At 41.7% G+C, this 27509-nt stretch overlaps 1 protein-coding gene across 3 annotated transcripts in view; it reads right to left on the bottom strand.

The window, feature by feature from the left end:
• Positions 1 to 27509, bottom strand: part of MTMR2 (myotubularin related protein 2) — a 345983-nt gene that overhangs the window by 223362 nt on the left and 95112 nt on the right. For all 3 annotated transcript variants that reach the window (XM_069202398.1, XM_069202399.1, XM_069202400.1), the window contains exons 5-7: positions 17076 to 17177; positions 11460 to 11543; positions 1473 to 1622 (exon numbers count right to left, since the gene is read on the bottom strand). In XM_069202398.1, coding sequence (XP_069058499.1) covers positions 1473 to 1622; positions 11460 to 11543; positions 17076 to 17177 — 336 coding nt within the window. The remainder of the gene's footprint in view (positions 1 to 1472; positions 1623 to 11459; positions 11544 to 17075; positions 17178 to 27509) is intronic.

Genomic DNA, 27509 nt, shown 5'->3' with positions numbered 1-27509 from the left:
CGACCGTGGCGGTCGCACCACGATCAGACCGCTAGCACCGTCAGATCATGACTTTTCGACGGTCTGGTAGGTCTAATCCGCCATGGCAGCGCTGCAAACAGCACTGCCCTGGGGATTACGAGGTCCTTCTCCACCAGCAATTACATAGCGGAAGCCCCACCATGTAAAGGATCGCAGAGACGGGCAGCAGGGTGCCCCAGGGAAGCCTCTGCACTGCTCATGTACTTGGCCAGCCAGGTGTTGGTGCACCCTACGCACTACAGCATTGCCGTCGGCTCAATTATGAGCTGGCGACAATGTTGTAGGTGTTTTCTGCTGGGCCAGCAGATGTAAATTGTGTTCCTGCCCACTGACCCAGTGGGAAACTCGTAGTGGGGCCCGCTGGGAGGAGACCGCACTGGCGGTAACCTGACCGCAGGAGTTTGGTGGGCGGCCTTTTCTGTCCGCCAAACTCTTATCGACCCCCTTAGTGTGTGCTCCAGCATGGCTGGAGATTCAGAAATGCACCTGCCAAGCAGGAGCAAACACAAGTTTCCCTGCCGGTGTAAGCTGGGAAACTGCTGTGTCTTGGGGAGAGCTTCCACAGACGCAGCATGTGCGCTAGCCTGGCGGTGGGACTTTTGAAAGCTCGAGGAGGGGGGCCGCTCTGCCCCTGCCTCTACTCCTCAAAACATTTCGGCCCTGGGTGGGCTCCACAGGGCCTTTAATTGCTAGGGGAGGGGGGACATGTAGAGCCCTCTCCTTTATTAATGAAATCTGTCTGGGGGATGTAGTCCCCGTGGCCTCTGGAGGCTTGGTAGGAGACCAGCCAAGTTTGCCCTTTGAAAATACCAAAACATGCATACATTTTTCTAATCAGAGTTAAGTAATATACAAGCATCAAACAAATGAAGTTTGCTTCAGTGTAAATCCAGGTCTTTTACTAACAACAAAAACTGGTGATAATTGTGAACCTTTAAATATGGAAACTTAACATTAAAGATGAATATTCTGCAGAAACACTGTTCCTGTATGACAATCCCCATTTAATGCTAAATCTGTGAGGATGTGAGAATGATCTATCAATGACAATTGTTCATCTTTTCTGACTATAGAGTGTGGCAACCTACCAAATGGTTTCTGAAATAAAGCATACCTATTAAACATTTACCTTCTCTATGTCTTGCCTGGTGTATTTTAACAGCTTGTTTGACTGACCTCTTTGTAGTTAAAGTTCTAGATTTAAAAGATACCAAAATCCCTGACTGTGTTAATCTAAAAAAACGTTTTTACAATTGCCTCATTAGCTGCAGGATTCTAGTTTGTGGGCAGTTATATTTGTCCATTAATGTAAGTGGTCTTCACTTTTGAGTTTGTCATCCACTCAAAAAAGTGCTTTGTTGTGCTTCTACTAATAGAGGATTTTTATGGGCAGGTTTTTCTTGGTTGGCCAGAATCTAGTCTGTTAATGTTTGGTTCTGCTCCATACTTACTGGTAATCTATCCCTTGACCTGAAGGATGCCACTTTCTTTAACTCATCATCTGAAACATTCGCAGGTACAACCAAAATGGCAGGATAGGTGTCACATAATTCATAATGCTCATTTGCTCTTGTAATTCTCCAGCTATCGTTGGGAACACCCTGCATTGAAATGAAAGTGAAAACCAAATCAGAAAACATTGTTGTATTAAACCAAATGGGTACGTTAGGACATGACTGGTAAATGTTCAACACAAACAGACACATACTTACATCTTTGAAGATGTGGCCATCATACCCTAAATGTTCCTTCAACTTAATTTTTTAGGCTAAGTTTTATTTGTTTAAAACACTTATTATTTTGATCCTGAGAAACTAACCATACCCCCGAGCCCCTTTCAAAAAGGGCTCACTTACTAGCCAGTCACCTTCCCTCCAGAAACAACAGGGCACTGGGTGCAGAGTGGGGCCAAACAGCCTACAGGATACACCTTCTGGCGAGCTCAAAGAATGGCCTTTGGCCACACATAGCACCTAGTGCCCCTACCACAGAGCCCAGTGAAGACAGCCTTTGGCTGTGTTCATTGGGGAGTAGGCAATGAATGTCACCTTAAGCTATTATCTGCAGCCAGGCTTTCCCATCCCAATATCTGCTGGGCATGGCTTTCAACTGAACCAAGTAGGCACTGGCTATATGGTGTGGCCAGCCACACTGCATGCATTATACTGTTGTCAATATAAATGGATTTCCCCTGTAACATTAGTCTCCTTTAACAACCTTCACAAAATCTGGAATGAACTTTAGGAGGCGATAATTACTTTGACTGTGGTAAAGTTGCACTCTCCCTCTAGACAAAACTACTTTTTTATGTGCTAATGCTAATGCTTGAAGACTTTGCAAGTAATTTAATAGTCACCTGCCATGTCCAGTTTAGTTTCTTTACTTATAGATTTGATGAGAGTTTGTAAAGTAGTTGGAGAACTCTGCTTGACAAAACTGTTATTCAGTAGTCTTAGATGCATTGATCTTTATATATCTCAAAATTTAAGCTGGAAAACGTTTTAAAATGTATGGCTCAAACTGCAATGAATTATAGGGGACAATGGCTTTGTAGAGAGTGTGTAATGAGGGCAGGTACTGAGTCCAGGGCTGGAGGTGCAGCAGGAATTGGGCAAATGGGGTGGTGGCTTGATTACATCAAGCCCAGCTTGCATCTAGACCCCACTGCTGCCAATGGAGAAATCCCATGTGCAGGTTGTGGGACCACTACAGTAAGGCACAGGGCATGATGGGAGGCCACAATCGGCACTCATAGCCTACTGGGTATAGAAAATGGCTGAGCAGGGCAGGCAGTATGGCACAGCTGAACATTGTGCCTTGGGCCTACGACCCAAGGAGCATAGTTGTGCACAGCAGCAGCTTGCTTTTCTAAAGGTAATACAATACCATTATAAATTGAAGGCATTTTAATTACTGTAGTTATTTATCTTATTGAGTTTATTTCTCTTCTAAGTAAAGAACCATATCTTTCTCTTAACAAAGTTTCATCAGTAGATATATTTAATTGAGGATATATACTTAAAAAACAAAAGTGAAAGTGAAGTGAAGGTTGACGGGGTGTCAATTGTGTTTACAACACAAAAGCCAAATGACAGAAAATCAACTTACCTGATCATCCACAGCTGCTATACTAACTTAATCTTAACTCATTCTCCTGCTATCATTTGCGAAAGGCAGAAATGAGAAGTGAATGAGAGATTACTTATGCTGTATCCTTGTGCAGGACGGTAGCAGAAGTGAAGCTTAAGAAATTGTAATTTTCTATTTCTTTCCTAAAGTGGGACGGAGTTGTTATTTTTGAGAACGTGTAATTGAGGAAATGACTGGTTTGTTGCTATGCTATAAAAGGAAAATAGTTTCACTAATTAACTTGTTTCTTGGCCTGTGACTATTTTGCTATTTGGTAAAAACATCTGACTTTGAAGAGATAACTGGTGCACTTGCTGATCCGGTTATAAATTGTATTGAAATGGAAACTGAGGGATTGCTTCTGTGTGTGAGAAGGTATTGGCATTTTGTGTAAACGTCTAACACTGAGAACGTGATTGGATGTCTGGTTTGTTTTGGTCGTGAATTGTTATCGTATTCCGTAACACTACGTATGTGCCAATATCTGTTAGCAGCGTTGGTGTTATATTGTGGTGTAATGCACGTTTGCCTTTGACAATGTGGATTCGAACTATGGATCATTATTATAGATTTAATTCCTGATTTTGTGTTATGTGGTATTGTAATGTAAAAACATGTTCATTGTAAAAGCATATGGCAGGATAAGAGCTAGGGTTTTTACCTTGGTAATATGAGACATTAGGTTAAGGAACTACTGCGAACGTCTGATCTTTTCAGATTTTAAGTTTTAGACAATATGACACCTAAGTCAAGTTTAACTTCCTCTTAACTTTTATCAGTTAATTTCACTTTTTTAAGGTTAAAGGCTACTGTAAAGCTTAATTGCAGCATCATTTGGTTTAAAAAAAAAAATATTTCTATACATTTGCACTTTCCTCATGAGGTATAATCTTTTAAGTGTTAGTAAGTGTTAAATAGTTCCAAAACTGCGTTTGTTATTTCAAGACACTAAACCAGTGAAGTGAAAACATCCCCTGTCATCACCATTTTCGGGTCAATTGTGAACCCTTGCCACCCCACTCAGCACTTAAGTTTATTGATCAGGCTACAACTCTCAACACACATATCAGGCAGTTGGTAGCTGATGTTCCATCTGACTGCATAAGACTAGTTCTCTCCCTGCCATCTGACAAACACCGAGCTCTAGTACTAAGAGTCACTATCGAATTCCAGATATATTATAGTCATGGTCTGTAATTTGGCCTTCCCAGGTCCCAAAGGGTTCTAAAGACTGCGGTTAGTCACACTAGGGCTGGGTACAGAGACCATGTCTCCAAAGGCCAGACACTTGCTTCGCTGACACCCTGGCCCAGTCAAAGACTGTATTTACTTTGAAACAGCTTTTTGGATGTATAATCATTCACTACACATTGGCTGCCGCTTCTCACATTACAAATATTAGGAGCCGACAGCAACTACTACTGCTAACTGTACCCACATACAACTGCAAATCTAAGGGTGATACATCATTCTTGTTTGGAGGGTCCTTCCTGAGTCATCACCTACTGCTCTGTGTCAGAGAAAAAGCCACTTTTCCCAGAGTAAAAAAATACAGTAAGAACCTAACCTTTCTGCACCATATAGATGATTGGCACCAAGAGAACTGTGAAGCCTGCGTGCGCTTCAAATAAATGTTCTTATTCATTCAACATCACATTGCTGGGTATAGCTCTCAAAAGCTGCCAGCCATTAATTTGACCTGCTTTAACATTATGGTCACAAAACACATTTTAGGGTTTATTTATGGGCATGGTTGGTTTGATTTTTGAGAATATTTGGCTTGGAACTGATTTTGAAACTCAGTAACAGAATTTGGGCAGTATCCCTATGTGGGAGGTGTGAAGGACTTGGCCCTCTCTGCAGGATTACCCCAAACGTTTTTGCCTTTAACCCTCTTGTTTTCTGAACCCATTTTGTGTTCGCGTCTAGGACTGCTGACCACTGCTAAAGTGCTTGTGCTCACTCCCTAAAACATGGTAAAATTGACTAATACCCAATTGGCACACATTATTTACGTATAAGTCCCTAGTACAGTGGTACTACATGCACCCAGGGCCTGTAATTAAATGCTACTAGCGGGCCTGCAGGACTTAGTGTGCCACCCACTTCAATAGCACTTTAAAACATTTCTCAGGCCTGCCACTGCAGCCTGTGTGCAGTTTTAAACTACCAACGGGACCTGGCAAAGTAAACCTTTTGCTAGGTCTAAACCTTCCTTTTTAATACATTTAAGCCACCCCAAAAGTAGTCCCTAAGTAGCCCAAAGGGCAGGATGCGTTGTATTTAAAAAGCAGGACATGTGTTTTAAATTTTACATATCCTGGTAGTGAAAAACTTGTAAATTTGTTTTCCTCTACCTTAAGATCTACCTCTTCCATAGAATAACATTGGGGTACCTCATTACATTTAATAGGTGCTAACCTTTGAATGGAAGCAGGTAGAAATGCCCTGTATGGACTCAAATGAATTGTGATTTAAAATCACCTCTAATGGTAATGTCAGATTTTACATTACTATTTTAAAAATGGCACTTTTAAAAAGTTGCCATTTTTCTGCCCTGAACTTTCTGAAGCCTTTCTTGAAGTTTCCAGCTGCCTGGGCTGTTAATTGCTCCCCCAACAGGAATGAATACTGGGCTCAGACATTGAACAATAGGACCTGGGTGTAGCTAGGGAGAGGGCCAACCTGCCAGAATAGGAGGGGTGGAGCTGTTCCTTGCCCCACTTACATTTCAAAGGGCTGCCTTCAGCACACTCACAAAGAACTCAACACCAGACCTTTGCTACCCAAGCCAACTTGGGATCTGGGCAGGGAGGAGGGAAATTTCAGAACCAACTGTAGGGGAAAACTCCAGAAGTTTCTTACACTTCAAAGATGCAACCAAGTCTAAATAGTAGATAGTTAGATCCACTCTTTAGTACACTCTTGGTCCCGCAGAAGACTACAGAAGGATTGCCCCATACTCCAGAGAACTGACCTCTAGAGCACTTCCTTGTTTTTCAGAGGGCTGCCCTCCTGGGGGTGGGGGGCTTATCTTGTTTCTCAGAAGACTGTCCTGCTGCTTGAGGCCTGTCTTGTTTCTCAGAAGACTGCCCTTCTTGAGGCCTGCCTCCTTTAGATGACTGCCCTGCTGCTTAAAGCATGCTTTGTACTTCAGAGCACTGCCCTGCTACTTCAGGCCTACCTTGCTGCTTGAAGGAGAGAGGACTATCTCCTTGAAACCCGGACTAACAGTGATCTCAAAGGTCAGTTGCCAGACCTCCTGTTCTGAGCTACAGGAACACAATAAGCTACAGAGGCCTCCATGCAACTGCCCAGCTGACCTGCTGCAACTGGCTCTGCCTTGACCTGGCCTCTGCTGGAGTGAGGTCCTGACTCCCCAAGAGGTGCCTCCCCAGGTCCTGGACCCTTGGCCACATCAGTTGAGTTCCTCCAATGAAATCCTGAAGTTTTGAATTCTGTGCACCGGACTTCGAGAAGGTAATTATTTCCGTTGAACTAACCTGGTCCCTGTATCCAGCCCACGCTCCATCATGGTCAGTCTGAACTTTGTAGTGGTCTAGAGCGACCAGATACCCACAAAAAATGTGTGCTCCTATTTTTTACTTAAACCTTAAAAACTCCATATATCCGGTTCTACTGATTAGATTTTTGTCATTTTGGTCTCATTTTATTTATTATTTTTCATCCTGTGTTCTACATTGGTGTGGGATGTCCTTTGTGTTGTGTTTCCATTTTATTACTGTTTGTGTACTGCAGAAATACTTAACAGAGTGCCACTAAATTAAGACTGACTGCTTCTGTGCCAACCTACCAGAGGGTTAAGCACAGGTAATTTATTCATTTTTGTGGTTCACCCTGACAAGGACTGCAGTTGTTGCTTTAGAGAACGCAGCACAACTTGTACTCTCTATGCGTACGCAGTAGGTGAGACTGATGAGTCCACCAGGGCCTGGGCTTTGCCTGTGGTGAGTTCATCCATGTGTGCAGTCTGATGCTTGCTAACAATGTCTATTTTTTTCTTAGAGGTAGGTGAGTTGCTGGGACCTACGAAAAGTTCTGGTGTGTAAGGTGTGCTTGAAGTTCCAAGAGACAGAACTCACAGTAATAACAGATGAGAGCATAATGTACAGCTACACAGAATGTAAAAGCCCTACTGCTAGACCTCAGGTCATTCCACATGATTAGAAGTGTTCTGCTACATTAAGGAATACGAGTAGGGGGGATTTCCTCTGTTGACTTATGCAAGGTCTCATTCCCATAGGCATTTCATGCTTTTATTCTAGGCGTAGACTGTAAGTTTCTCAAAAGCCTAGCACAGAATGACAGACAGAATGGCCCTTGGCAGGGTATGAAGAAGCGCTCATGTCATTATGTCATTAGTCAGTTCAAGTATGCATGCAAGCAGAGTGCATGCAGTGTTTCAAATATATCAATGTTTGCTTGAATCTGGAACTCAAAAGGGGTGTCTGATAACCATGCTGCCTTCTTTTGGTCTTGTGCTCTACATATGTCAGATGAATATTGTGGTCATCGTATTCCTGGTTGGAATTCCGGATCTTTCACTGACTGCCTCAACACATGTTGTGTTTTACCCAGGAGACTGAGAGAAAAGATCATTTCAATGTACATGTATTGGGTAATCAGATCCATATATCATTCAAAACCTTGGGCCAGTTGTACCCGAAGGCTTTCATCTGGAGAAACTCTCTTTCATCTGGATGCAGTCTATCTTAACAGTGATGGCTGTTATATGGCTCTGAAGCCCTACGGCAGTCTGTTCCAGAACGACAGTGTCATCCACTCTCAATTGTCTTGTTTAGGCCAAACAGGTATAACTTTAAGACCATGGTGAAAAGAAATCAAGTCAGGTGCATGCATTCTTGTCACCTTGCAAATTGGTTAGCTAGAAAATTAACTAGCAAGTTTTTTTTTTTTTTTAAAGGAAATCCATTATCCCTATGAATACAGGGAGAGTACAGCTAATGTTAACAACACACACTTGAATGTAAGGTGAATCAAACCACCAGGTCATGTTTTGCATAATGATGCACGCCATAGAGTAGGAAACAGGGTCTTATTAGGCACAGCAGTGGAAGCCAACTTGCTGCTAGTTAATTGGACGGGCTTCAGGGGCAAAAACTGTTCCGAGATTCGCTGGGTGTCTGACATCAAACAGCCTTCAGAAATTCGTAAGCGTTTACAGTAAAATACTAGGCACTTACAAACACAGCAGGTCTGTCATCGGCAAGCTCTTGAGATTTTTTTTAATTTTTATTGTAAACATATGCTACAAAAATAAAGTAAAAAAAGAAAACATGTTGGCGCCTAAACCTGGCCGCCATATGCTTGTAAAAGAAAGGTAAATAAAATAAAATGTTACCCGCCCCTTAGGCTTCCAAATAAAATGTAAATACAATTTTTCAAAAAATTATACAATCATAATAGGACTCTGTAGGCGCTTCCCAGAAGGCAAATTAACCTAAAACATGTACAAAGCACAGGTAGAAAACCCTTTTTAGATTGGTAGATTAATGGAATTTTGTTTTGCAACCACTTGAATTATTGTAACCGGTGAAGTTCCCGTTTCTGAGTCAAGACATGAAGCGCCCTTGGCTCCTGAGAAGTTATGTTTTTTTTCAAAAGGTGTATATACGTCGATACTTCCAAAGGCTAACTGTTACTATTCTCATGAATTCACCCCTGCACTACCAGGTTGTTTTATAGAAACCGATTAAACATGCAGATGACTCCTTCTAGCAAGTTCAGCACTAGGGTATAAATGCATGCTTACTTTACCTCGCCTTGGGCAGCTCGACTTCTTTGATGGGGTTCCCTTTGCTTAATTTTTATGTGTATTGACAACTTTTTATTAAATACATTTTCAAACCTAATCCAAACTTGAAACTGGAGTTTTCTGTGCAAAGCAAAGTTACCATTGGCTTTGAATTACTGAAACAAGACAGACTAAACACACATGGAGGACCGAAAACTAATAAAATACTATAGAATGGAAAGAAAAAAAATAATGCTCATTAGCACACCAGCCCTGGCACTTACGTGTACTTCTTTTTAGGAGGATGTGCATATGTGATCATTTAAAATAGCATCACTCACAGGTGTAGACAGCCAATGGCTGAAACTGGTAGGACCATTGCCGCATACTATACGTTGTTGGGATGCAAGCAAAATCTGAACAACAGTTGTGATGAAGAGGGGTGACTTAAAGACCCGCTAAGTTTGTATGTACATATATGTATTTTTTTTTTTTTTATTGTTGTGTTATTACATAATGCTATATGGATTTGCTAAAGCTGACTCCAGGCCACACCTAACAGTAGGCAATAAGGATCGACTTAGAAAAACCTCTAATTTCACTCAGTGTGATTCTTGGTGCCTTTGCAGACATGATACACGTACCTTAAAAAGTTCTAAAGGAAACTTCATGTTCATCCTCATAAGCAGTGATTTTTAATACACACAGTTGTGATAAACCTAGTGTTTGTCAGTAAGTTACTAACAGCATACACACTAGTTGGCATCTGTATTTCCGCACTGAGTTACATATAATGCAATATTATCGCTGAAAACAGAGACTACTGCAAACATGGAGGAATGCTGGTGTACAGGTAAAACCGGGTTTTGAACTCCATGTTTGCCCAGTATTACTACATTACAAAGAAAAATCATAATCGAAACCCGGTGTCTGGCTACACCCATGGGCTATGGTTACCTGAATTCTGGTTACAGAAGAATATCTAAGAGAAAAAATGGTTCGAATTCTATTATAACTGTCCGATCTTTTGCTCTTCTATTAGCAAATCTACTTTTTATTGAATAAATCCAGACAAACCGGTCTATAGTTGTAGCTGTTTTGGCAATTTGGGTTTTATGTTTAATGTTTTCCTGTCTAAAATGACAAAACACAACAACGTGTTGTTTCTAAGATTATGATTATTTCTGCAAACTACAGCAACAAAACCTTTATATATCTATATTTAGTCGTTTTTAAGATGAAGAAAAAATATATCAGAAACAAATCATGACTTTGGTTAATTTACCTATCCAGTTTTTTGTAGAGTAAACCTACTCTGGGGCGCCTTCTATTGCAACAAGCAAACACAAAATCACCATAACAACGCGATAAATAAGTTCCCAGTTTTATAGCAAGCCAGGTGTCAGATGCTTTCCACAGAAGTAATATAGTGCTGCGAGCCACAGAACACAAGTCTTGGGGGGGGAGGGGTAATGTCAGTGCTTACATTGTAAAAGAGTGCTTAGACTATAGAAGAGTGGGTGCTGGGGGCCAAATGTGTTCTAAGAAGCCAGCCCTGCGATTGCTGGGGTTGTCGAACACCAGGGGTGTCTGTCTATTAGGTCTCACTTCACGCATTTTCCTTCCACCACATTCATTCACCTCCCCCCCCTATACTTCGCCCCTGCAGGTTTTTTTCATCCCTGCTGTCTACCTTTGCCCTGTTTTTCCATCTTATTCTTCCTTCTTTTCCTGGTCCCTAGAAATGAGTGCTGGTGAGCCCGACTTGCAACCATCATCGGTTCAACTGGACAGCAGAACAAAGCTTCAGCGGGGGCAATATATAAACAGCATATCAATATAAACATATCAATGAAAGACTGAGGCCTGGTACATAGCCTGTTGTACAGGGACAAGCCATAGGTCAATGCGCCTCACTAGGAGACAGACCTCAAGTTTGCCATAGGCACAGACCCCGCTGATGGCCAGCTTCCCCTAACAGCCCAGCAGAGAAGCGACCATTACAAGAAGGCCGCTACGCCACCTGCACTATTTAGGGTGGACGGTGTAATATCTTTTTTCCTTTACGTTACGGCCAAGAAACTTTGGTCTGTCAAGATGGCAGCAGAAATGTCCTGCACCACCGTGACGACACAGTAACGTGTGCAAAACCATAAATCAGGCCCAAAGTATTTCGATTTAAAAGTGGAACTATTTATGTCCGGTGTAATCTATAACACGTTGAATGAGTATCACCCCTGACAGGGCAGCCAGATGGGAAAAGATTTCAAGCCTCTCAAGGCGTATGCACAGCCCTATACCAAAAGTGATATAATACACTGAATGAAAGCCAACTGCATTACACATTTCTTTGAGTTTCCAGTTTGTAAGATGGAGTATAAATTCAGTTAAGGCAACAAAGGAATGTAAGCAATTTGAAGATGAGGAAAGGCTGCAGGCCTGAGAGTTTTCACTCAAATGGAATTAGAACAAAGGTCAGAACCAAGGCATAAATGGAGGAAGATAAAAAGAGTACATCAACAGGCACACCTACCTGTCTCCTGTATTCCGAAATGGGATCATATACTTTCCAGCCATTGTCCTGAAAAACCTCTTTGTATTCAAATGCAAAGAAAGGCTGCAGAGCAAACAGTAAACATTGTATTAGGAGTTTATTTTGACAATCCAATGTAAACATGCACAAGTGACACAAGGGAATAACAGAGAGAAGTAGCATTCGAGAACAGTGTGGGTTACTTTATTAAGTGATTGGCTTCCTGACAAAGGAAATCTTAAGAAGTTATACTGTCCTCAAAGGCTGCTTTGTCCCTTACATTTCTAAGTGACAATTTTCGCGAAAAAAAGTGGAACACAATTTAGCTGAGAAACGAGAAGAGCCACACCTGGCTTGGTGTTTTGATGGAAACGTGACGTATGGTTTAGGCCGTTTTCTTTTTAAATCAACGTCTCTTTCATATCCTGTAACTCATTTACTTCCTGTAGAAATAATATGTGCAGTTACGTATCGAGTTAAAAAGAGCAATCACTAGAAAACTCAAGTGACTGATTATGTGAAACACGATTCTTCAGTTTTGAGTGAAGGGGCAGCATCTGCCGGGATGGGGAGAGCTGGGAGGACAGTCCAGGCTTTGCTCGGGAGAGCTGTGCTGCGCTGCCCTGCACAATGTTTCTGGGTAATCTGCGAGCACACTAGAGGAGCTACGCGTTTCTACTACAATTTGCGACAGAAAGGCTATCTCTCTAGTGAAAGGGGCGACCTCTGAACCCGAGTAATGATGCTACTGCCCCAATCCCCTACTAGGGGGAGACAGGCACTGGTGGAGGTTTGCTTCTTGTCCTGGGTGCAAGCCTGTTCACCTGCACGCCTCTGGGGAGACTGCAAACCGCCCCCCCGGTGAAATTCTGTCCAGTCCCCCATAACCGGGGTCTTTTGTCTTTCTTCAAGAGAGAAGACACGACAAATGACACAAAACAGCCCTGAAATTTTGCTTAATACAATCTCCAAATTACATCGATTCACTGAACGTAGCCAAAGACCCAAAGTTTGACAGCAGGGCTTTGAAGGGTCTGTGACCCCCTGAAGCCACTACTGGAAACAAACCGCTTAGGCAAAGTATTTTACAGCAGAATATATCAAAATATATTGGCCATACAGCATTATGAAGGAAAATTAATAAAATATTCTGATATCAAAGTTGAAAATGCCAGTTCCACATCACCCCTCGTGTAACAAATTAAAGTGAAACCAGTTTCCAAAATCACTCTTGACGTAAAGCACGTTGGCTGCACAGCTTCCATGTTCCCAGCATGTAAAGCATCACCCAAGTCCACAACAGCACCAGTGTATAATGTATCATAGCCAGGTGTTAGAAATTGGGTCTCCAGTTGGCAGAGGTATGCACCCTGTCCAAGGAGGAACCACAATCCTAGTCAGGGTAAGTCGGGTCCACACCATTAAGTAACCTGTGCTCTCACTCTGGTAGCTTGGCTCAGAGCAGCCAGGCTTAGAGGCAATGCCTAAAGTATTTGTGCCACAGAAAGTCAATGAAAACACCACAAAAATTCCCCTCACCAGTTTAGACAAAAAGATAATACTTATCTGAGTAAAATAAGACCAAAACAACAAACATTAAATAAGTAGAAGTTAAGCTAAGAATTTTTAAAGAATATATGTTCTGAATCAGAATTCTTTCTCCTGTCATTTCCATGGAGTGTACTGCTGTTGAGTCATCCTGAAGACTTGCACGCACAGGTACTGCTCTCTCGCTTTGTAATTCTACTTGAAGATGCATATGCCATTTAGGGTGTGATCACATGGTCCGGATGTTTGGGTGACGTACTTGGAATGTGTTCTCTTCAAAATGTTTGTCTACTGTTGAATACTTCTTTGCCCAGTTGCATACCTCCTAGGTTTCTTAAAAGTGTGTGCCGTTTTGTGCCCCCCCCCACCCACCACACACACACACACACACACTCTGACCCCCCATGTATTTCTGGAGCTCCAGCTTTAGGGCAGACAGTGTGGTTTCTGTTTCACTAATATATTAAACCATTTTCCTGTGGGCATCATTAAGGAGGCCAAGGGTCAATCACCACAGTATCTATTTTATGTTCCAAGCCTCTCAGTGGAAGTTATGGCCATTGAAAGAGCGTCCAGTTCGACTCCATGTTGTGCGTCCACTAATGCTATTAGAAAAGATGTGGAACAGGTCGAGATAGACCTCTCCATATCTGTTTTCTAGTGCAAAGACGTCTTTCACTCTAGATTGTCCCTAGTGAGCCAGTGGAGGATCCTCTGATTCTCAATTTTATCCCTACTGTTTGGAATTGCACCTGGTCATAACTCAGTCTCATGCACCGTTGGAGAGTTAACAAGTGCTACAGTGTTTTGTTATTAAAGGCATTCTATCATGTGCTGACTGGTGGGGACTTGTGTCTCAGCTTACTGTGATGGTGCCAGATTCACTGGTTGGCAGCTCATGTGGTTTGGATGCACGTAGGTCTTGGCAGTTTCTAAGAGCTCACAATCTCCCTTGACATATAATAATAAACAATAAATGCTTTCTGGTATTCATGCCACTGTCTCTCCCTGGATCCTTCGGTGACCAAGGGGAGTAGGGGAAAGGGTGCTAGCAATCTTACCCCCCGTATTATTCAACTAGGGCTACTTCCCTTTCCTGACTTCTCCATTCCCTTGCTTCTACTGTCACGCTGAGATCTCTAGTGGGAGGGCCCAGTTTATGGTTGGTAGCTGCAGCATTTTGTTGTATATTGTGCACTGCTTCCTAAAGCATGCCTAGATGCCCCATTCAGGTTGGGCTGGCCTCTAGGTCTACGTTGGCCTCCAACCACACTTGCCAAATTTCTGTGGTCTTGCTATGGTTAAGGGGCTATGGCTTTGTCCTTGCCATCCCATCTGTTTACAGGTAATGCACATGCATGTTGTGGGTGCAAGCCCATCCCTCAGTGTGGTGCTCCTTTAACTGGCGAGTTTGGCAGACATCTGGCTTTTAGTACACACAGAGGTACTGGTATGTTTCTGCCTGATTTATCCCACCACGTCTCCCCACAATTGCTCTGATATGACAGGAATACCGGACTGTGACAATAGCTCTCTCTGCATCAGGATGATGAGTAAATGCTTCGAGTGACATACTACTACATGGTTTCCAGGCCACGCCCCTCCCCCAAGGCAGTATACATGATGTTTCATTATGTAATGTTCTAACCCCAGGCCAGTATCTATAATGCTCCAGAATGTAAAGCAACAAATGCAGGTAAGTATCTTCAGTTCCCCGTTATGTATGACACTCTGTCCTAGGTCAGTATGTGTAATAACCCAGGAGGCAATGTGCGAACAACAGGCCAGTATTCCTAATGCCACAGTATGTTAATAGCATGCCAGTATCTTTAGTGCCTCAGTACGTAATGCACTATTACAGTCCTAAGCAATACCCTAAGGTCAATATTCACAACTCCACACTGTCTTCTGCTCCTGTCTCCGACTTTTGTGATTGGACTTCTTCAGTTCCTCCGCCTCCTGTTATATCTAGCCATCTCTCCTTTGGCTTTTACTTGCTCCTTCTTCTTTCTATCTCCTTTCCTTCTTATTTACCTCTTTCTCTACCACCACCTTCTTCTTCTTTCACTCCCTCCTTCCAAATTCCTTTTTCCTCCTTTTTTTCTCTTGCTTTCCCTTTTCCTTCCTTCTCCCTACCTTTATTTCCTCTTTTCTACTGTTGCTTTCTCCTTGCATTCTATCTCATTCCCTTTTCACTCTACTCCTTTATGCCCTGATCCTCTGTCATTCAATTATTTCCTTTGTACTCCTTTCCACACTCCTTGCTTTGATCTTCCCTGCCCACTTACTTCTATTCTATTTTCCGTCCATCCGCTGCATCTTACTACCACACTATCACTAAGTGCTTACTGTCTCTTTTATTATATGTGAATGTTAGCACCTTTGTTGTACTGGAAGTAAACCGCATGATTTCATACATCAGCCTATGAGACTGTGCTGCTTACTCTTCCCATTTCTGCAACTCATGCTGTTCAGTCACAGAATAGGAGCTCCATGCTATGTCCAAGGCCTGACAAATGTAGCAGGGCTTTCCTGAATACACACAAACCAGGCCTAAATGCCTGCCACCGTGAAAGGCAATAACTCTTTAGAGAGTGTATATACAAGGCTTAGGGCCTAGAGAACTAGTAAATGGTGATGCTAGCTGTATGTGCGAGAGCAAATACTGCACCTTTGTTAGAGAGCAAACATGAATAAAATATGAATAAACAAATCGTAGAAATTACGTATTAAAAGAGCTTAATTAGAGAAACTTATGTTAAAAATGTAAAACGTACATGTTTGAATGTGGTTGACATGGTGTCCGCCAACACAAGTTCTATGTTTAAATATTAAATAACTTTGAAAACATATTTTGACGAATCATAACTACTTGTAGTGACAAAGGATAATTATTAATATTGATGAGTAAAACCAATGGTTCGGAAATATTATTGATTATTTAGATAATGTATTAAATATGGTTTGACTATTAAAATTGTTTTATTATTCATGTACTAGCATTAGTAAAAGGCCTGAGCTTTAGTATTTTTCCACAGCACAGTGTTGAGATGTTATGCTGACTTAATTGAATTATGCCTTGCAACAGAGCTGTTCTGCTCCTGGGAAGAGACAAATAAGGGCAAGTCAACTGGACAATCTGCATTGAGGATGCCACTAGAAACAAAACTATAGAAGCTGAAAAATCAGGTGAAAGGCTGCGCAGAATCACACCAATTTAAATAAACATTTTACTTAGACCCTTGTGTGTCTTCCATCAGAATTTCTCAAAGACGAAATTCTTTATATGTAGAGGAAGAGGATTAACTTGATTTAGGAAGAAAGAACTATGGTATTTAATTAGACATTGACAGCTCTCCAAACTAAGGGATGATTAGCATGATATGACATTTAGACCTACCATCTGGCGACACACCGCAGGTTACTGAAATTTGGGATAGTTGGAGACAGAGAAAAAAAATGGGTGGTAGCAAGGAGAGCATTGTGAAACAATCTCATAGACTAAATTTAGTAGCAGAGAACATTGCAAAGCATCAAGAAGATTTGATCGGCTTGAACAGGAGGCTATATATAAAAGCTGATGGGCACAGAGACAACCCTTTCAGAAGCTTGTGTGTATGGTAACACTTCCTGCCTGTACACAATGTCACTACCTTTCTTCTTCCATCAGCTCAGAAAAAGAGTATGGTTGTTATAAGTAAGCAACCCCTCTGAATCACGGAGTGTCCCTAGAGCACTACAATACTGTCCTTGTGGACTGACCATATATTCGGGTATTTTCTTATAGAAAACCTGTTATTGGTCATATATGGATGCCAATCAGGAGCAGCACATCCACTAATGATTTTGTCAATCGTCTAGCATCTGCACATTTGCACCTGCAAAAGTGTATGCATGCAAATAACATAATTGTTCCTATTTACATTTGTAAATTGGCTTCAATATGAATTGTTTGCAATTCTTTGCCATTAAAATATTTAAATCCAGAAATTCACCATCCCCAATGCAAGAACTGTAAGCACTATTAGAAAATATATCAAAATTTAACTAGGCAAGTAGAATGCTTACCAAATTATTGGACAGAGGAAAGGCATATTTTGTAAGGGTATCAAATATCGATCTTCTAGAGCGTCCCTCTTGCTTTTGCGCAAACCGCAGATTTCGGATGTCCTAGAAAAATACAAGGAATTTACAAACACACAGACATATTACACTATGTTAAGAGAGGTATTTCCTATGAACATATGATGTACTCATGCTTTTAAGTATTTTAGATTACATACATTGTTTAAGTCGTCTTCTTGACTGCTGCCCTAGCCTTGTAATTATTCTGTGCTTCACAGGATGTGTTAACACAGGATGTGGCATGATTGCTTCTAATATTAAAGTAATTTGCAAAACTATGGCATTATACTTCAAATGGTTACATGGAAAAGAAATACACAAAAATAAACACACATTTACAAGTGAATCTTACATCTTTTAATGGTGCTCTGAGAAAATGACTTATTGTCTCATTCTGCAGTTCCATTTCTTAACCAATTCAGACAAGAAAAGTATGGTTCAAATTTACAGTTTACTGCAGAAGGAAGTCAAAAAGATAGGTAGTCCATGACACTGCTTAGAAATATCTCACTTTAGTTGTATGGAACTCTTGTAATAGTATTTATTTAGTAGATTTATGGAAACTTGTACAACTTGCCTTCTGTCTAAAGTTTTAAGAACAGTTCTGGCCACAGTCTTAGAGCCTAATTTGTCCACCAAAACAATACCCCAGCTTTTCCAGGTGTGAAATACAGCTTGTGGTCAAATAGGACAAAGAAGGGCGAGTCAGTCTTTCATAATTCTGAAGTTTATTAAAGGATACAATTCTGAGGGACAATAATAACTCACATTATTATACCCGGCAACCACTCTTTCGTCCTTCGGGTGCGTGTTTCATTCCACATATCATGGTCGCCTATCTTCTATCCTTACTCATCTGTTTTGTTTGTCACTCTACTCACTCAACAACCTTGCGTCTCACTAACCTCTCTCGTGTCTAGCTCCTGTCTCCCATGGGTCTTCTGCCTCAGCCTTTAATTATTCTAGTACACTGCTCCTCTCTCTCTCATTAGGCTGATGTTTAACATCATCCATTACTTGGATTATACCTCATTGCTGTCTTTCATCCATTGTGTCCATTGTTCCACTCACTCTTCGTTATTGTACTCTGATCTCATCGCTCCTTGAGTATGGACCTTGGCGCCCTCTTAACCAATGCGTAATTTGGTGCCTTCCCACATCCATCATAGGTCCCACATTCCTTTTTTGTTTTTCATCCTCCTGTGTGTCATCTATCATACATCTTATCCATTTGGCACTCCTTTATCCATCATGGGACTTTGTCCCCTCGCTTTATGGGGTTTATACTTCACCCTCATTTCACTAGAGCCTGAAGCCTCCCTTATCAATCACTGTGTACACTGCCATCTGCACTGTACAATTAGTACTGCTCCTCTCACCCACTTCTGTGCTCCCTCTCAGTTATGCCATATGCTTTAGTCTCACCTCTCAGCGGTTGTGTGCATTGATCCCCTCAATTATCTACCCTGTATCTAGGTATCAACCATTTTGAACCTCTGCTCCCTCACTAACCTAATGAATGCTTTACATCTCACTGGTGTTCCACTCCTGTCAATTCTTCTATTTATTTGTTTGATAAAACCACAATAATGGAGACAACAAACATAATCTTCCAGTTCTAGTAATTAAAACGTAAAAACAAAAAAAACTGTAAAACTTTCACAAATTCAAAAAGTTATTGACAAATGCAAACTTTCCTGAGCATCCATGGATATTTTGAGTTCAGGACATAGCAGAGAGCTTGTTTAGTGTTTTGGATTATAAAAATGATAGACTTTCCTTTTCAAAGTCAAGGTATCTTTATTCAGATTTCCATTCAAATCCATAAAATATCATTAAACTCACAAAAATATATACAAAATGTACAATGCAGCAAAGATAGACACTTCTTAAACACATTCACAAACTACATTCTCTAATACATTAATCACACATAGATAAATTGTATAAAACTATCACTTCACTTGTAAATAGTCAGTCAGCCTCCATGTTAAAGTGAGCAATAAAACATAAGTTAAAATTGCAAGATTAAAGATAAATTACATTTTCTAGTGCAATAATCACAGGTAGATATATTATGTAAAACTATCACCTCACTTGCAAAAGGTCAAAATTGGCCTTCATGTCAAAGTGAGCGACAAACATAGGCTAGCATAACAGAAAAAAGTTAAAAGGAATAAAACTCTTTACTTCTCATTGTCTCAAATGTCTTCATACCTCAAATGCTCTAAATTAATTATTGACTTGCGTCTACGAAGGGCCTTTTTGATATAGTCAAGAATGACACAACAAGTATACATATTTGATACATTTTTTTAAAAAGAAAAGGCCGTCTGGTGGTATTTGATGTCTTCTAGCAAGAAAAGGGGGTGCAATGTAGTAGATCTAATATCACTATAAAATGTACAGAACAATAAAAAATGAAGTTGTCTGCTTTGCCCTTACATCAAATGGACACCTTGACAGGTTAGCAACCCATTTCTGCAGTCTAGGGAAGACCACTAAATAAAGTAACTGCTTCAAATGCAGCCTGGTCAACAAGAATCAATCATGGACATTCTTCACATGGATGAAGTATCTTTGCACTCCTGATGGATTATCTATCCACTGCAGATTTCATTTTTTCCTGATGATCTCTAATGGCTTCCATTACTCCCACCAACGACAGTGTGATTTCTTTTTTATTTAGTTGCAAAATACAATCGGTTCTAACTAACTGAAATTCACCCCATCTCTAGCAGCAACCTTTTGATATGCTGAAACCACAGATAATGATCCAGACCCAAACAATCCCTAATTTCCCTTGTAAATCTGGTGCCTTATTTCATCCAAATACTGTGCCACTTGGTTAATACACTAAGATCGATCATATCCTCCATATATTCTATCCCCTATTCTTTATGTACAATATAAGCAGGAGTCAACTTTGGCACGGACAAGAGTTTAAAGCAAAAAGAGGTTCTCTTGCAAACGTAAGAGTTTACACTTATTACCCCACATGGGCAGCCATACAAGGCCACTTGGGAGGCATTTGCTATTATACAATTTGGTAATTTCTCTTCAGGGTTTGCTGCCTACCTTCTTAGCAAAGCCAAAGATAGCAGCTGTTGTCCTTATAAATGTTAACTTGGCCGCCTCTACATGGGTTGTCCTGGAGAAAACTATACCAGGTAATAAAAAGTTTTCACTTCCTCAAGCATATGTCACTTCACAAAGTGCCTTGTCCCCTTTTTAACTTCCTCCCACATACCATAGTGTAGGTCCTTGTTAGATTTATTTTCCAATCTTTACTCTCTATAAATGCGATAAAATGGGTTATCAATTGCTGAAGACCAATGAGTATCCGAGATATAAGTACCGCATCATCGGCGCAGAGTAATATGGGGGTAATGCGAGAACACACTCTGGGGGCATCTGCTTTAATATACTGCAGATAATCATCCACCCCATTAATTTATAATAAGCAAACAAGCACCCCTGCCTAATCCCCTTAGTCACCCGAAAATAATCAGTTCTTTCCCTATTCTTCCCATAGTGGACAGAAGTGGTTAGGGAAGCATAAAACTGGGATAGAAAACTTACAATATCCTTTGGGGCACCCATGCTTAATAACATCTGCCATAGTTTCGCAAGATTCACCAGATCAAAGGCACTATTGCAGTCTGCAAAACACTGATGAATATCTCCCTCACTAGCCAGTGTATATTTACTAATAATGAGGGGTAGATTTATCCCCTGTTCCACAATGCACAATTCTTTGCAAAACCCAAATTGTGATTCCATCAAAATTCCTTTTTTCTGTGCCCAAGCTTCCAGCCTAGCTAGAACCACCCTGCCCATAGTTTACACTGAAGAATCCAAGAGTGAGATGGGGCAGTAACATCTAGAATTGCCCCGTTCCCTTTCTTAAAGATAGGGATGATCACTCTTTCACTCCAGGATTTTGGGTAGTAGCCATTCGTGGCTGCATTCAAAATTTGAGTAAGAACTGGGACCCATAGAGGTAAATGTGCCTTAAAGGCATCCACTAGGACCCCATCGGGCTCGGGGGCTTTTTACGTGGCCACTATTCTTCAAGGCTACGTTGACCTCCTCCATAGTAATTGGCTACAGGGGCTCAAGGTACTAAGAATTTATGGGCCCAAGGCACATCAATAGCTATGCTATCTGGATTAAAAATACCTGTGAAGTATTTCATCCAATCATCCGGTAGATCAGAAATTGCCAAAGATGGGCTATCCCCCGCTTTAAGAAAAAGGGTTTTTCGAGGGAATTACAGGAGTTTGGATGGAGGAAAAACCATTCATATGGAAGTCTTCTTTGCACCAGGTTTCCTGCAAACATACTACCTAGACAGGGGTTATGATATCAAGCCAAACATGATTATGGTTTTTTATTCTAACCCTGCCACATTCCAACACTTAACAATTAGATCTTTTAATACATTATTTTTTGTGTTATCTACACCCACCCTATTTGGTGTTTGGCATTGCAGGCCATATAACTCCAAGGCCTTATCCCCACTATCTACCACCATATCCCTTCTCTGTCAATCTTGACCTTCTACCTCAGATAGTGAGGGCAAATCTATTTATTGTACCAAATAATCCTCAGTTTTTATAGAACCAGGCAAGCAAATAAGGATATGCTTGAGATCTTGATGCCCTTGTTCACACAGAGGGCATATGGCATTCAGATTATGGTCTTTATATAATAATTTGGACTACATAGCACGAAGAAGTAATCAATTTCTTCTAAGATTTAAATAATATACATAATTTGTGATTCTACATTTTTTATGCCCAAATTACAAGTCTAATTGTCCAAAGACATAGGTCACGTTGTTGAGTATTGTGTGCCCTCTCAATCTATCTGACTGATGTTCTTTTTTTTTTTATTACAGTTCTTAACAAATAGAGAGCAGCATTTTTTATTTTGTGGTCCTATCTTAAAATGGAACCACAGGCTTTAAACGTACATGCTGTGAGTTCCAATTCTAAATAAATTATATGTACTGGAATTTTTTAATGAATGCTTAATAGAGAAGTAAAATGTTATCTTACACTTCATTTAGACTAATATATGTGGGAGAAGGTACACCTCTCACACCATGCAAATGGGTCAGTTCAATCTAGGCATTAAAAACCTTGAGGGCATATCCCAATTTTTTTTTGCCTAATGACTTGTATACTTCTATTTTGGCTGCCGAATTAGAACTCTATTTGGCTACTAAATGCTGAATACGAAGATTGAAATTCATATTATAAGTAAGAATGTTTCAATCATACTTTTAAAAGAGTACTCTCTCTAACATTTTGTCACGAACGTGCCACTTAAAACTTAGAAAAGGACTTTATGCCCGAAAATCTTAATCTTGGATTTCTCTGCATTCAATAATAATTTTTAAAATAAGAGTGGAGACAGTGCAGGCCACATTGGGGCCAGTGTTGGCCAAGATAATGAGGCTATTAACATGTAAGATATTATCGTTATACTTATTAACCAGCATCAAAGGTCACTGAACTCTACAGCCCATGGTGGTTCAATTAGGAACACTGAATTTTGTCCAGACCTTTAGAGGCAGGTGCATCTTCAGCAGTCTTAATTGATCAACCGCAGAGCACAAACAGTGTTGATGGTGCAAACCAGCATGGTTTCTCCCCACAGAGTGGCAAGACCATGGTGGCACTGAATTCCTTTACCAGCTGGGGGCAGACTCAAAGGACAGCTGAGCTCATGGTCGACTAGGACCACAACATCCAAACGGGCCTCTGGGAAGAATTTGGGAGAGGGAAAACAAGCTACAGAAGCGCATTTCCTGCCTAAGGTGGATAAGGTCCCGAATGCGCCGGGGCGACGGTCACAATACAGGTCCAGGACCAAACCACATGCCCTATTGCAGTACCACCAGGCTTCCGGACCTAAAATTTGACTGCTTATAAAAAACGAAAACCAGTGGAGCTCACCCAGTGAAAATACTCGGAAGGAGAAGACAGAGATTGACCTTCCTCCAAAGCATAAAAATATGGTAACAGATAAAGGAAGGAGGAGAATGTTTTCAACTCACGCAGCCCAACCGAGACAAGAAACACACCAGACACTGTTCCCTGAAGGGATGCAAAGGCTCTCACAAGAGCAACTGGTATTGTGTTCTATTTCTGACTAAAACAAGGAGTTACTGTAGAAAACGAACTCAGTGGAAAATGGTCCAAAATGTGGTAAAACAGTTGAAGTCTTTTAATGAACATGTGATTGTAGTGGACTGACAGATGGGGCTAACAGAAGGCAGAATACAGGCACTGATCAATTTGTCAGTTACAATTGCTGAGGAATTAGAAGCGGTGTCTTTCAAATCCATTGCCATTGTGGCTATGCTACACCTAGAAGCGAAATTCGAGGTGCTTGAAAATATATGAAGAGGAGCTAACTTTAGAGTACTGGGAGTGACCGTACAATCACAGATGATGCACTCTGGCAGCGGATGGTGAAGGGCCTGCAGGGCTTCCTGGTGCCACCGGAAGACATGCTGAAACAGTGGTAAGAAGAGCATGCAGGCTGGCTAGACAGAACAAGGTGAATGATTCCACCATCTGGGTGTGCTACTGCCTTATGAACATAACTAATAAAATGGTTTAAACCTAAATATTGGCTACCAGTACCTAGAGGACCTTTCCAAACCAAACAAATAACCATGGGTAAATCATAACTGTACTGTGAAAATACCAATGGTGCTAGAAGACACCTTGCTTTAAACCACTAAAGGTGGATGTTTTATGAGTTAAACCACAAAGAAATCCAATTACAATCCAAGTCCAACCAAATATATATTTATATACTGCATATAGAGAAATTAATGCAGTTAGAAGCTTTTCAGTTATTTATGGAAGGGCTACCATACACCAAAACGCGTTTCTGTCTACCGTATTATTTTTTGTTTTAGCTTTTTATTTGTTTTTTGGTGGCATATAGGCTCAAAGTGCATAAACACTACACCAAACAATTGGCGTCTCGGGTACATGTCCGTATCAGCAACCCCTCCACCTCCCCAACCCACATCCAGTTCTTTATCAGGCTAGACATGATTACCGCATGATGGCCCTGATAATCCTCACCATTATACATTTTATTCGAATCACATTCCCCTTGACCCCCTTCACTCCTTTAAGTCTTGCAGTTCTTCCCATGGGCCCCAAATTTTGTCTAATGTCTTCTGACACCATTGTGCTTGGTATACTGCATGCACCAGCCCATGCCACAGGCCCATTGAGTCGTGCAAGGTATTGTCCTGCTGCCCCACAACTATATGATATTCCTCCTGGGCACCATCAGTGCTACACTGCAGAACAAATGGGTTTCCAGGGTACTGACTAATCAACCTTTGCTGTTAGGTCAGTCCAATGCCACGTCACTGGCTCCAAGTAGCTCCCTATGTGCAGCCAGAAGGTCCGCAGTTTCGGACATTCCGGCAGGATATGTATTATTGTTCCCCTTTGATTGCGGCCACAAAGGCATCTATGGGTGGGGATCCTACCCATTTTGTGAAGTCTGGTGTGTGTATAGTATACCCTGTGCAATATCTTAAGTTCTATGAGCTAGAAACCCGCTCTGATTGCTACCTCACTACGATACCTGCATGCCTCCTTCTAGTCTGAGTCCTCAGTAATCCTTAGGTCTTGCTTCCACCTATCTTTTAGCTGGCTGAAGGGCTGTAGGCAATTAGTGGTAAGTGTTGTGTAAAGCTGTGAAACTGCATGCCTGTGCAGGGGGTTAGTGCTTCTAAGTAATTCACAAAGCTAGCTGCAATCTCGGGATGGTATCAACCTTTCTTCCTTCACTTCTTTAATCTTGCTTACTTATCTATGTCCTTCCTCTTGATGGGCCAGCCAGGCTAATGGGTGGGCAAAGCTAATGGGTTGCCAGCCGTGTTGCCCACCTCATACAGTCTGTGCTATGGGGCCCTAAGTAGTTTCAGTGCCCAGTCTTCCACTAGTTGGTTGTATTCTTCCCGTGTCAATGCTATGTGGTGTGCCAGTTCTAGCACGGTATGGTCCTAATACTTCCCTTCCTATTCTGTCAGGCACACTTCTAGGTATCTCACTGAGTTGCAAACCTCTTTACGTTTTCCCCCGATACTGTAGATAGTAAACAGCCTCTTAACACCGCTTTGTATGCCTCCCACAGTATTATGTTTGAATCTCCTGACCATTTGTTTTCTGTGAAATACTCCTCCATTGCCTGTTTGAAATATTTTTTGTCATTTTTCAATTCCTCAGGTCCCAAGGGTCAAGGCGCCATGACGGTCTTATCCATGTGTAAGTGATCCGTTCTGTGTACAGCAGCAGCGAATGGTCCAAGATCCCCAGGAGTCAGAAAGTGGTGTCTTGATATCTGTACCCTTGTAAATGTGGTACTAAGAAGTAGTCAAGTCTCGCACCCACCTTCATGGAAGAGGATGCATGGCAGAACTGTTTTCTATCTGGATGTTCTCCCTACCATAGGTTGTGGTGGCCTATTGTCCATGTGAAATCTTGTAGTCTAAGATCCACTCTTCCCATGGTCCCAGTCTGTTTTTTTTTTACCTGTCCAATTCTGGGCACATCATCAGGTTGAAGTACCCTTCAACTATCAAAAATGCATTAGCCAATTCTTTGTGTGATCCAGGGCCAGCGACTGCAGTCTCAGTGGTACATACCAGGAGACTATCAGTACCCATTCCCTGTTCCTATACCCCAGGGACTCTTCCACATCTGTCCACAGCTGGGTGATCACCAAGTGCTTTAGAGTTGGACATAAACCCTGAATGGATGATGGATTTGCATTTGTCCTGGTCCAAGAATGCTTAGCTATGGTCCTTAAGTGTGTTTCTTGTAAAAGGAGTGCATCAGGGTTATATCTATGAACGGCTCTCCTGACCATCCCTCATTTCACCTTGTTGCCCAGATCACTGAAGTTCCAGGAGAGGATTGTAAGGCTCAGGGGTTCATTCACTTTGTTAAGATAGGAAAGTCCTCTACATGGTAAGAGATGTGTGGCCCTACCCGGAGTACCCAACTGTGTTGTTGTCTGGATCCCTAAAGTTGATTTTTGTCATAAGCAAGCACGGATCATGTGGGTGTGCCATGGCATAGGCCTGTCTCAAGGATTGCAGTCTTATTGGACCAAGAAGGGCACCCAAAGTACTGCCCTCATAGTGATAGAAGGCTACTGCCTTCACCAGGAGTTAAGCAGCACAAGTGCAGTGGTGGCAGGATAGTGTGTAGTGATGAGTAGTATTGTACAGGGCCCTTTCAACCTGTGTCACTGAAGTGAGGCCTACATGCTCACTCACCTTTTTAAAAGTTCTGCTGCTGAATGCTTGACTCACTCTTGGCTTACATCAGATTGACGAGGAAGTGCATGCATGAAACATGTGCTGGGTGCATGTGCATTTGCAAGAAATAAACTACACAAGGGTTGAAGTGTGCTACGGTGCACACATGGTAAATGTGTGTGCTGGCAGTGTGTAGTTTGCAAATAACATACTCTGGTACAGTACAGAGAGACTACAGTACTCAACAGTGTGAGCAGATTGAATGTGTGTGCTGCATGTGGGTATGCTGGTGGTGGCATAATACATGAAGATAAAAGTGTTGTGCAGTAAGTGAGCTGCGGATGTACACTGAAAGCAGACATGCCTGCACTGGTACATAACATAGAAGCCCTTGTGTTCCATTTTGGGAAGCCACAGCCTACCTGGTGAAAACATGAGGAGTAAAGGAATTCCCCCCACACAGGTTTGTGTATTGTTGCATCCATGTAAGCTAGGTGGCTTATGCACCGGAAGATGGGAGAGGCAGGTTCTCTCTGTTTGTTACAAAGGGTTCTCAGATTCATTGAAAAATCACAAGGAAGGGGCCTGGAGACATCTCAGGAAGACAGAGCGATGGGGTTGAAAATTAAATCATAAAGAGTAGGGCTGGTGGCTCAGGATTAACCTTTTGATGCACATATCTCTGTGTCAGACATCCAGGCGTGAACTCATCACTCCCATGAATGTTGCTGTGGGTTAATCAGCTTTAGAGTCCTGCCTGCTGTGACCAACATCCTTCAGGAGGAAGAAGAAAGGGGAAAGATGTCCATTTCAAAAAAGCAGAACTCCAACATAAACCTTCAAAGACCCAGACACTAAATTACATTTTGTGTCTGGAAAAGACCCCCAAATTGTATGATCTGCCAAGCAGCCACACAGGCTGTGTGAGGTCTGCAAGACCTCTGCCTGTAACCAGCACTAGGGGCACAAACCTGCTAGTTTCTCCCTTCTGGGTGAGGGGACATCACCCAGGGAAAACAAGACCACATGCCCTGGAGCACCAGCGCCTGCCTGCTAGCCAAGAGAGG

Source organism: Pleurodeles waltl, chromosome 8 (assembly GCF_031143425.1).
Source record: "Pleurodeles waltl isolate 20211129_DDA chromosome 8, aPleWal1.hap1.20221129, whole genome shotgun sequence".
Lineage (NCBI taxonomy): Eukaryota > Metazoa > Chordata > Amphibia > Caudata > Salamandridae > Pleurodeles > Pleurodeles waltl.
Note: the sequence above shows the minus strand (reverse complement) of the source record. Positions and strands in the feature narration are given on the sequence as shown.